The sequence below is a fragment of the Limulus polyphemus genome, unplaced genomic scaffold, assembly GCF_000517525.1.
Source record: "Limulus polyphemus unplaced genomic scaffold, Limulus_polyphemus-2.1.2 Scaffold6355, whole genome shotgun sequence".
NCBI classification, from domain to species: domain Eukaryota; kingdom Metazoa; phylum Arthropoda; class Merostomata; order Xiphosura; family Limulidae; genus Limulus; species Limulus polyphemus.
The window spans coordinates 4,459-17,498 of record NW_013671965.1 but is presented as its reverse complement, the minus strand read 5'-3'; the positions used below and the strand labels follow the sequence as shown (position 1 = coordinate 17,498).

The window sequence follows — 13,040 nt, the reverse complement described above, 5'->3', positions numbered from 1 at the left end:
CATGATGACATGGCCTTTGACCTGTGACCCATCTGGAAAGGGTTAAATGATTTTATTTTTCAATAGCCATTGTTTATTTTTTATTTTCTTGGGAAAATCTTTTGACAAAACTCTAAGCTCAAATAATGCTTTTTAAATACAATATTACTTTATTTTTTTCTTGGTAAGCACAACATAAGCAATGATATTAAAATACACTTTCAACAAAATTAAGATATTTCTCTTGCAGTAATAAATTAGGTATAGAACTAAAAAATCATATTTTTATCAATTATATTTATTAAATCTAATTAATACACGGAATATAATTATATTGTTTTGAAGCAGCTCCAGAATGGTTTGTAATTATAGCAAAATATAAGTACTTGTATAACTTCTGCTCATGATTTCTCTGTTTTGTTGTATGATATACAGTTGCTAATTCACTAAATATGGAACATATCCAGCTCGTGTTTTTTCCCTCGTGCTTATTTAATGAAACCAACTGGTATGTCATAATTTGAATAAAACAATTACATTTGCTGTTCAACTTTGCATATCTGATGACTGAATATCGGTAACAGCAATTGCACCCAACTGATGAAAGTTATTCTAATCATATAAGTTAGAGCTTAAAAAACAGTATATCAAATTAGCTATGTTAATTACTGTGCTGATTTGTAGTTCTAGGTTGTCTAGATCAGAAAGTAATATTAATGTAATCAACTAGTAAACTTGACTGAAAAATGACAAAATGTTAAAGAAATATCCCAAATTAGTCAGCAAAAGCAAATGATAATTTTATACGATATTTGAAAACTAAATTGAATTACCTGAAGGAATGAATAATAATAATAGTGCTCAAGTGTGGCATGAGAACATATATGAATGTTTTGGAAACTTCTGAGAAGAGCAATTGTTAAAAAGCTATAAAACTGTAGTAGTATGTTAACAACCGAGTTCCTCAAGTAGGTGTGTTAACAAATAAATGCCTCCATTAGTTTTCATTGTTTATAATTAATTTATATATCTTTAAATAATTGGACAAAATTATCATCATTTATTTTAGCCAGCATTTTTTATTATGTTCACTTCAAATCTTGTTTATACTTCTAAATGTAAATTCTACTCAAAATATTTTTTATCTTTACATTTTTATTCTTTCTTAAAGACTTCTTTCACTTAAGGTGTTATTGTTTCCCACTCAGTATTGCATTATAAAACTTGATGTTTCCTACAGTATGTTTTCATAAATACAGTGTTTAATGCTGTATATCGAAATAAATTTATCCTTCGTTTATTTATCTGTTATAAACCAAACTAAATAACCAGAAAATAAGTTAACAAATTTATCATCATTTATTTCCAGTCATAAATCACTAATCATGCAATGTTGTTTGACTGACTTTTATTGTGTTTTTTTAAGAGGTTAAAGAAGCTCTTCATTGATTGGAGATTATTTTTGTTTCTACAGATTGAGATATTAGGAGTTAAAAAATCAACAGTTCAAGAATTTGAATCATTAGTGGAACTTGTCAAATCAACCAGAAGTTCTCCTACAACTTATTCGTGAAACTATCTTTTTTTATATAATTGAACATGAACTGCAAACCTGTGAGATGTACTGCTCCAAGAAAATGTTTTACTTTTCCCACTAGGAAGATATGGCTGTTAACCTCACGTGAACAACTGCCACACTAGTTGAACTAGCTGCTAAATTTTGCTTGAGTTTTCTTGAATTCCAGACTGCAAGAACAAACTTCTCAAGTAATTAATAGAATATTACAATGTTTGATGCCTATGTATAGTAATTTTAATGTGGTGGTGGGTTGGACTACACATGAAGCAGAGTTGAGCACTTTTTAATTAGTGTTTCTGAAAAACACCCTTGGAAAGTTTCTTTGGTGTAAACAGAAAATGCTAGGGACATGAAATAGAGAACAAGTGGATCTAAGTAAAAAAGGACAGGTTGACCCAATGTCTGGTATTTAAAGCTGAACATCTATATTCTGATTGGTCATTTATATTTTTCACATCTAATACCACCTAACAAGCAGAACAGAAGCTCTATTTTGGGGGGGGGATTTTTTTTTATCTTATTGACAAGAATCATTTTTGATTGGTAAACTACATTAAAAATAGTCATTTGATTCAAAATAACTTAATCTTTACGTTAAAATGCATCTAAATTTTACTACTGTGGGTGACACATTCATCAATAAATAGGGTCTTGAATGTAGTTGAATTAAGAAGTAAATGACAACAGAAAGTAGAATACAGAAGCAAAGGAAACACACATGAAGGTGTGTGTAGAATATAATTATTTAGAAAAATTACAAGTAGTCTCTCTTTTTCATGCTTTAAACATTTATTTTCTGCCATAAAGTTTGGTCTTTTTTAAGTTGATCCATTATTTAGAGTGCAGACCTTAACTTGATAATTATGGTTAACTGAAATAATCGTATTAACTTTACTTTCTTATTCTTTTGGGGTAAACATAATGATCAAAGTAGAAGGATAAATTTATATCTTAACATTATAGATCTAGTTCATTAATGACTGCTACATTACATTAAGTTTAGTACATTATTTAAATAAACCACTTTTACCTTTTGACTTCCATACTGTATAACATTAGAATTAGTCAATTAATTCAAATGGCTAAAAGGTGTTATTTAAGTGTTATAAAAAGTTTGTTTCAAGTTTACAGCAGATTATACTGTTATGAAATAAAGATGTACAACAGAATGTTTGTAAGTAAATTTAGAAGTATGGAACCTTGTACTATTACAGAAGCTAGACCTCATAGTAACATTTACATTTTCTCTTTATAAAGTGTGTAAAATAAACATTAAATACATTTTTGATGTACGTCTAATTACCTAAAAAATAATTTAAAGCCTTTCTATGTGGTCCTCTTGCTGAAATGGTGGGAACAGTTTTCACAGGGTAGTCTGTAAACCAGAACATATGTGTAAATTGTCTTTAGTCATTATGTTTATCTTTAATGTAATATTTCTATTATGAAATTACTTTTGTAACCCTGCTGTAATATATTTTAATAAATACAAACTGTGGTGCTACAGTGAAAGGTTTTATGCATGTGTGCAATGTTTGTAGATTATACTTAGATTTTAAATTTAAAAAATTATATATCTTGCAGTTAAGATAGCATAAACCATCTACAGTTGAAAGTAACGGTCAGTTTTTGTTTAGTTAGTCCAATTGATTGTACTTCAAAAAGTTAATCATTTTTTTTGTATATCTATGTGTGTGTGTGTGTTTTAATTCAGACCATTCTGATTTACTGATAGTAAAGATATTATTCAGTTGTCTTAGCACAATAATTGATTACATTTCATTACAAAAATCAGGAATATCAAGAAAAGTAAAGATAATCCAGTTGAAAAACAGTTTTTTTTTCTTGTATGTTATCTTATTTAAGGCTTGTTTCAAGACTAGCTAAGATTATCAACAAGGTTCCTTTTATTCTTGTTTGGAATATTTATTTCCAGGAAATTGCTTTTGACTTGAAATATGATTCTTCACTAGTGTTTTTATCATATTTAACAAAATATATGCATTTTGACCACATTCCTATATTAGGCTCCATGGTGGGTCAGCAGTAAGTTTACAAGCTTACAACACTAAAATCCAGGGATCAATTCCCTGTGGTGGATAGAGTGCAGATAGCTTATTGTATAGATTTTTGCTAAAAGAAACAAACAAAACCTGTATTATATAAAGAAATGTACAGTTAAATTTCAAATACTAAGATGGTTATTATCCAGTGAATCATTTAACTTTACGTAATTTAGAGTGACTTATATAAACTACAATTTATAAAGCTTTGCAAAAAAGGGTAACTGTATAGTAATGATGCATGAATGTCATTATATGATAAACAAATTTTTCTCACTTGCATATTTTAAATCTATAAAGCCAGGAATAAATTAAATTTCAAAGGTGTCCTTTCTTGTGTAGAAGAAAATAATAAAAAATTCTATAAAAGCTGTTAATATGTTTTAACTTTATACAATTATAATTCAATTAAAGAATATTCCGAAAATTTTGGGTGAAAATTGATTCTGTGTGTGTGTGTGTGTGTGTGTGTGATATTTCATACCAAAATTATTTCCTATCAGCACTTTTGATAAGGTTGTGTGAATTATATCCATGAGATTTTAAACACAGGTTCTTGGCAAAAGCATGTTTGCTAAGTGATCTAACAATTGCTGGGCATTGTTTTTTCTACACTTATAAATCATTTGATTTGCATTCATTACTGTATTTTTTTTCCCCCATATTCATAAAGAGTACCCTGGTAGGACAGTAGTAAGTCTACAAACTTAGATCATTAAAATCCTGATTCCCCATGGTGGACACAGAAGATAGCCCGACTGTGGCTTTGCTCTAAAATACAAACAAAAAAATGTTCAAAGAGAAATATTAAGAAGAGAGCTTACAGTTTGAGAAAAAGCTGAAAACTGCTGGCATAAAACTGGTGTCAATTACTGTTATGAATCCATAATTGTTTTTCATCTTCAGCTTCACTAACTGTGATGACATTGTAAGCTGTAACATTATATTGCATTCTCTTAGGACATACTGAATAAATTTCTAGTTTTTATGGATTGTTCATGTTTTTCTCTTATGTTGGTCTTCCTTCCTTATTGCAACAAGAACACACATCTGTAAACAATGAATGACTGTTTACTCTTGTGATTAATATCTTTAAAATAAGTTTCTCATTCTAAAGCTTGGTGTAACTACAAACCTAATAAACAGTCATTTATTTACATGCCCTTACAGCTTGAAGTAAAATATAGGTTCTACCAACAGATGTTTGGCTACCCATATGAATAACACAGCTCAATAAAACATGGGAATGCATCAGATTTTGCCTAGCATGTTGTGACAGAAGTTACTGTCACTATTAACACTGACTGTTTTATCCTAGTATGTGGAAGTGAAAAAATAAGCACCTAAAGAGTCATAAGCTAATGACTGCTAATCTGAAACCAGTAAACTCTTAAACAAAATTTGGCCTCTCCTCAAACTTAAGAGCTCTTTCCTTTTTTTTTTGTACTTGTCTATGGTGTTATGTTTCTTTAGTTCCTTCACTACTTTTGTTAAGTGTTATTGTAAAGACGTATCTCAGAAAATGACTTCAAATAGGATTTCTTACTTCAGTCCTTTACTTTGTTTTTAAATATTAATTTTCAAGCAAACTCATGATAAGCTGTGTTTAGTTGTTTAACAAAACAATAATAATAAAAGACTAGATAAATTGGGTTAACTGATGTAATAGGATTTTTATAAATTTGTTTTATTACTATAACCTCTTGTCCGTGTATTGTTTCTCGTTATGAAGATATAATTAATAGAAGCCTGATTAAGTTTTGTTTCCATTGGTAAAGACCATCGTTTTGAAATTTCATATTATTATGTATTACCCACTGTAGAATATTGAAAGAGCAATCAAATTTCTTTATAGCGAAATCATTACATTTTGTTTTCTTGCTACTTGGTGTTTTGTTATCAGATGCATAAATATGATGTTTGAAGTGATATTTGCAAAACACTGTGTGTGTGTGTGTGTAAATATTGATATTGGCAAGATTAATAAACCACTATTCACAGCCATACCAAATGTTGTCCTTTATCTGTATTATTAGTATTTGGTAAGATATATTAGCACACAGTTGAAGGCTATAAAAAGTATTACCATTGGGACAAAAGAAATTCATAAACTGATATAGGTGTGTCATTATGAAAAGTGTACATTGAATAAACTATATATTATCAATCTAATGGTGATTCAGAACTTAAACTTTTCTTACAAAATTTAACAAGGAAACATTAAAGTGATTACATACAATAATGTAAAATATATCCTACATATTTCTCAAGTTGTAACTGAGATGTGGTAATAAAAGATTTACATGTAGAGGTAAGGGATGCCATCTACCTTCTATAGAATTTACAGTGAAGAAAAAAGTTGAAATAAACCTGAGGTTGTGTCAGTAAAATTAGATGTACAAACTGATACTCAGTTATAAGAAACATACTTTTTTATTGTTTTTGTCATTATTGGCCACACAATCTTCAAGTAACTAGTTTTTGATAGCAAATGGCATTGTAGGTGGGGAACTTGAATTTTTTCCTCAGCTTTTGCACAAACTTATTAATCACAATACTGTTAGCTGAGCTATAAATGGATGTTTCTAGCTGTTATTAACTGCATTATTACTTACAGATTTCAAGTGAAACATATGTCTGCTGGTGTATGGACAGAAAGATTGAGATAAAAGGTTATTCCTGTTAAACAGTGGCTTTTTTTAACTACCACGATCATAAGATTATTGTTGCATCAGCGAGGTCACGTGACTAGTATCACGCCACGTCCTTTTAGAAATATCCTGTTCCTTCATGAATGCTCTAGCGTTTGCTAGATATGTGTTAGTCTAGTATATATAAGGCGGTCACAAAGTGACGGGAACAATATGTGTGTAATTGAACTGCGGAGGTAATGAGTAAGAATATTGTTGAGCACGTGAGAAGTTCGTTGTGAGTTATAGCGTTTGTTATAGAGAGACTGTTGAAATTAAGTGTATCGTAAAGTTGTATTCAGAAAGAATAAACCAGTTTTATTTAAGAAAGGACTTGTGTCGCTAAAGTTTCGTCGGAACGAATTTACGGAAAATTAACTAACGAACGGAAATGTAACATTATTATGATAATCTGTTAATTGCTAGTGAGATTCCCAACTATAACTTAACATGTTCATTCATCTACTACAAGAGCGGTGACATTGGACATAATAGTCTTATTTATGTTTGACCATCTGCATCACTGTTCTAGCAGTTCCTTAATTAATCAGGAGACATAAGATCATTTATTTCCTTCACTTCATAATAGCTTTTGGGTACATGCTTACAGAGGTTACAAGACTTTTGGCAAAATTCCAGTGTTTTAAAAGTGTGTTTTTGAAGCATGTGACTTGTCTCTCTTAGATATATATATATGCATAGACTTTTGGAAAATAATACCATAACATTCCTTTTTGGAGGTATTTACCTGAAGAAGTTAAACCATGAGTTAATCATAACATTTAAAAATGGTGTGGATAGTTGATTTGAAGCTGTGAAAACTTATGTTTTTAAAGTTAGTGTTTTCAAGCATTATTCTGATCTTGTTTCATTTATGCTAAATGAAACCTTTGACACTAGTAAATGCCTATCTTTGTCATTATTACTCAGTATATTATATTCTCTAAAATCATTAAGTATATTAATGGTTCATTTAGAATATTCTCAGGAAATATTGTTAAGAAAATGTTTTAGGGTATTAAATACTAGAGCTATATGCTATTATCTAGTAACGTTTGGTGTGATGACTAAGGTATTAAAACATATACACAACCTATATCTTCAAAAGAAAACATTTTCTTATTATTTACATTGAATGTTTCATTTAAGAGCCTTCTTCAAAATATGTGCTTAGGCCACATCATTATCCTGAAACTTAATAGCTGAAATGTTGTAATTATTGTTTTTAATTTAATGATGCAAGCCATGTTTGTGTTGTCCACTTGTATGTATTTGTAAATAATTTTTAAAATAGTTTATATATATATATATATACACATGTACAATTTGATTTTTCATTTAAACCACCATTAACAAATGTTTATGCCTGTTTATGCAACCACAAAATCCCACATTCTGTGCCCTTGCTATATCTCACTCCATATGAATTGATACTTGAATTGCACTTTTTAATTTCTCGTGTTCATTTGTTCTTGTACTTTGTTATGAAAGGGTGTTATGCTAAAGGATATCTCATGTAAAAATGTCTGTAATAACAAAGGACTTGTATACAAATGTGCAGAATCACTCCTTTCTGGTTATTTCAAAATTCTTGGTTGTATTTTTATGGCAGAATCCATCTCCATACATTTCCCAAACAAAGCAAACCTGACAACCTGGAGTTCTAACAATCAACACTTAAAAACTCTTGTTGCATTTATAACTTGTGATTTTCCTGTAATATGCAGATATTGTGGCTATAACTTTCATAATTCACTTAAAACAAACAGCAAGAAAAGCATAACTGACACCAGTGTAAAACAGAGAATATAAATTTATTCATATTTATAAAGTGTTAGTTTCACTTTCTTCAACACTTACCATGTTACAGTATATGATCAACTAGCTGGCCAGCCTCTCAGTAGCATAAACAGCTCTGGCAACCAGAACAGAATTGATTACTTCACTCCACCATATTTTTATACCATACTTTTTTTATCAGACCAGGATCCTAATGCAGTATCCCACAGTTATGTATTACTTACAACATACCTTTAAACTTGGGTATGGTTCACACACTGGGGGAGAGGCAATGTAGAAGCCTGATCAGATGAGTATAAGCTTCTTGAATGACCACAAGTATGTAAACTTGACCTGAGGCAATGATTTAAGTAAGCCCATGAGAATGTGACAAATGCAGCACATTTTTTAGAAATATTTTTGAATATAATTAAATAAAGATATATTTTTATTCTAGTGATGGAAAAGTAAACATAACAGGTACCAAATAACATAGTCCCCCTCCTATTTTTTATCTCAGGGGGGCTTCCTTGGCTCAAACTATAAATTAAAGTGGCCAAATTTAAGCATTTGACTAATGCAATTCTGGTTTCCATAATCATCTCCTTAGTTGACACATTATGTCATGACTGCTGTACTTGGACAAACAAAGAAAAAACTTATCTTACAAACAGGCTCCATCATCCAATAAATTGGAAAATAAAACTCGTAGTACAACTCAAAACTGGCCAGCTCAAATTAACCATTAGTGAATGAAAATAATGTGACAATAAAAAACTATAAGAGATATGAGCATGAGTTGAGTAATAAATACGAATTGAAGAGAATACAGATTTGAATATAAGACAAACAAAACACCTTATAGTATTACCAGAATACAATACAAAATAAGTTAAAAATAAATTAAATGTAGTACAAAATTACTGTAAAGAAAAATGGAAGTAAAGACACATAAATATAAAAACAAATTCAAAACAATGCAATGAAAAATGAACTTAAAACAGGAAGAACTAGATGTAATCCAGCATGGATTAACTCAAAAGTGCAAAATAGCAATCAAAAAACAAATTACAGTTTGCAGTTCAGAGAATATAAATATGGGGAGGATAAAGAAGCTCATTGTAAAATTGGGTAACATTTTAACTATAGTTAGAGTAAGAAAAATGAACTAAAATGATTGTACTTTTCTTACAGTACTACACAATAAAAGGGATTAAAACAAAACTCAAATGAAACTCTCAGTAAAATAAATCAAAGTCAATAAATTCAAAGTTTGGGTTTAAAAGTAAAACAAAGTACTGATTAAAAGACTATACTTAAAGCAGAAAAAAATAAAGAGCAAAATACTGATAATTGGAATTGGAAAATAACTGAAATACAATTTAAAAGTACTGAAAACAAACTGAAGTTGGTAAAAAGAAATATGAGTTATTGTAACTGAAAATAATAAAACTGTTTGGATAAAACTGGGTGTAATTACAAGGAAAACAAAATTATATAAATCACCTAAGAAAGGCTGTAGAAGACATTCATAGGTATCCTCCTTTCAGATAAGTTCCTGTGGAGAGCATTTTTGACTTACTAAACATTCCTACATACCTTTTGAACCTATTGTAATGATAATTTATCACACACACTTTACCAAGATGTCCTCAAAACTAGTTTAGGTATTGGTTTATTGTATAGCCATGTTCTGACTATGGCAATGCTACTTCTCCACTGCTGCTTTGCTAAGCTCTTGTAGAATGGACTTTACAAAGCTAATAAGCATGATCCCTGAAATGGCACTCTTCCTCTTGGATTTAAGGTGAGCATAAATTTGGAAACACACTATGTGGTTCAGGGATCTTGTGTATTTTTTTCTTTTTTGAGGTTTCAATTTACTTTGGCCAATTTGATGATGTGGTGTAACAACCTTCTACCAAGCAAGAATTTTGCCATAAATTCCAGCTAATGGTCAGGGGTGCCCAGTGTAGCTTGACAACAGCCCTGTAATGGATGGAGAAATTAATGCAGTGTTCATGGTACTCCGTTTGTTTGAGACTTCTCCCCTGCCCTATTGAATCAGTAGAATCTGGCTGCAGAGCTGAGCTTGGCTTGCATGTCACTCCTTCTCACGTTTCCATAAAAATTTTCTTTCAGAGTTGGTGGAGTCATAATTTCTGAATGTCAGAACTTTTAGTATATATATATATATATACGTATATGGGTGTTAAGGATTCTTCTACAGTAGAAGTCTGTGACTTGTTGGTGATAAATTCGAACAATAAATAGACAACACGCACTCCACTTGTTTTAAAATAATATATTCAAAACAAGATAAACGCACTTTACACTATGGAGATCATAGTTGTATCTCAAACATTATACATTTCTCTTCTTCTTGTCAAAAGTCCGCTTAGGCTAATTCAATTGCTTTAGGATCCAGTTGACAAGCCGAACTATTTTCTCAACTTTTATCACAATAGTATTAGTGAATAATTCACTTATGTTGCCTCGTGGGCTACCACAGTTGTATCCTGAACTTCCAATAATTGTCTTCTTTCCGTCAAAGTACACACAGGTTGGATCAATTAGTTTAGAACACCCTTTTACAAGACAAATTATTCTCCTCATCTTATTCAAACTGTTAATCTCACTTTAACGTATCAACCATTAAGGCTATTCACTTCCACGGTGGCTAACTTCACGTTTTCTAACTTTTCTCTGACTGAACTTCTCTTTCACTTGACTTTACTTTTTCTCCTCTCTCGCTCGTTTGGTTGCCGCTATTTATATGTTTATCACTGAGGCCTCTAGAACTTTTTATAGCTTCTACACCCATGAATTGCAAACACAATGTAAGACTCTTACCGAGGTAGTAACCAAACTTGTCATAAGTATCACCTTTAAAATAATTTCATTTAACTATCTTGTTATAAAAAAACTAAAATATCGTGAAATATTAACTCACAAAATAAATTAATCATACCTACACTAGACAGTCTTGTTTATCCAACACTAAAGAATAGGATTTTCATTTTGCTTCTAAATCGGTTTAAAGGAAATTCACTGATGACTTGAAGAAGAAGAGTGACCAATGACACATATAACTGGTTTTCTATTACAAAAGCTCCCAGTAGCAAAGCGGTTTGTCTGCAGACTCAGAACACCAGAAACCGGATTTCGATACCCGTGGTGGTTAGATCACAGATAGCCCTTTGCTTAGCTTTGTGATTAACTACTAACAAGCAATCTATTACAAAAATTAAAACTGAAAACTTCAAATCATCTCAGCCTTTGATAGGCAAGAAGCCAAGATAGCAATGTAGAATTAAATGTGGCAGCCTATAAAATTATAAAGCTACTAACCTTTTTCTAGAAAAAAGTTATTAATTTGGATGCAGTTTATTTGCTGCTCCTTGTAGGGTTAATGTAAATGCACTTACTCTTCTACTGTGAAAATACGTCAATTTTTCCAAGTATGTGTGAATATACAATCCATAAAGCTCTATAGGAGGTTTTCACATATAGTCATGTTAGCCAGACTCATGCTGTGTTCACGACAATATTCTCACGAATCAGAGAGCGCAGCCATATCACATACATTTAGGTTTGTGTCACTTGAACTGGTTGCTAAAGCAGAGTGCCAGTTTCAATGAGGAAGTGGTGCAATAACTGTTACTGATTCTTCCATACAAGGTTTAGTGAAGTTAGGTCTGCTTTACCATTACTTCTAACCTTGAAGGTTGCTTCACTTGTTTGTTCACAACATAATTTTTCTTCAGCAAAAAATTAAATACAACCTGAATAGATAAGAAATAACTTATGATATCACACACAAATCGAAAGTCATATTAAAGCAGCCAACGCAGAAATGAATATCAAGAGATCAAGAAAATGTTTTAAAATCACAAATTTCGTGTATAAAAGCTATACTCTAATGTATGAAGTTTCTATTAATTGTTCATAATTACAGAAAGTTCAGTACCTTATACTAAAAGCATTATGAATATGCAAATCAATAAGTCACGTGCCAGACACAGTCGATATATGTAAAGTTGCAGTGAAACATGTCAAACAATAAAAGTCGTTACTGGTGTCGTAAATGAGATTATTTTTTGAAAAATAAAGTAGAATCCAGGTGAAACTTCGAGATGATGAAGCCAGATTGAAAAATTTATGTCACTGATAAACAGTGAAAACAAGATTAAGGAAAAAAAAGAGACAAAAATTAAAACAAAAACAGAAAGTAAGACACAGAAAATTTAAAAAATCCTTCAAGAAAAAGAGGGAAAATTAAAAGAAGATTAAGAAGAAAGAAATGATAAGTTCAGAGAGGAATTATAAGAATGAGACAAGAATTACATATGGAAAGCATATCAGGCACAGTTCGAAACAATTTATAAAGCATATTTATAGAATAGAGGACAGTAATACATTTATTTCGGGGCCCATTTAAAAAAACAACAAAAAAAACACTAGTTTTAAGAATTAAACAATTTTCTAACAGAAAGCCATAACAACCATCAAGCTTTGATGGCCACCTTATGAAATAAATTTGGAGTCCAGTATTAAAAGGAAGTTTATAAATGAAAGTTGAGGAAAGACGAAACCTTAGCCAAACTTGTTAAAGATGTAGAAGGGCATACTTATTTATCGTATCTAGGTGCAGATGTAAAATCATGACTTGTTGGCACGTGACCATTTCGTAGATGTCATAGTGGATTAAGAAATGTGAATTAGGCTAAAGTAAAGTAGATGTTCATCTTTAAATTTCTTTAAGAAAGCAGTCCGGTTGGCAATGAAACTTAAATGAATTATAGACGAAGTAAAAGCACCAACCAGAAATTATGGAACTGCCAGATAAGATATTATGCAAACCTCAACTCTCTCAAACTGAAGCCTTGAAAAGCTCAAAGTTTTAATTACACAACTAGTTATGTGGTATTCGTATATACTGTTACGTCT

At 30.8% G+C, this 13,040-nt stretch overlaps 1 protein-coding gene across 1 annotated transcript in view; it reads left to right on the top strand.

Annotated features, from left to right (window-relative positions):
- The window catches only part of LOC106473636 (conserved oligomeric Golgi complex subunit 2-like), a 35,713-nt gene extending 30,097 nt beyond the window's left edge, over positions 1–5,616 (top strand). The window contains exon 17 of the mRNA XM_013934318.2: positions 1,454–5,616. Within this exon, the coding sequence (XP_013789772.1) occupies positions 1,454–1,552 (99 nt within the window). The 3' untranslated portion in view covers positions 1,553–5,616. The remainder of the gene's footprint in view (positions 1–1,453) is intronic.
- Positions 5,617–13,040: the final 7,424 nt, after the last annotated feature.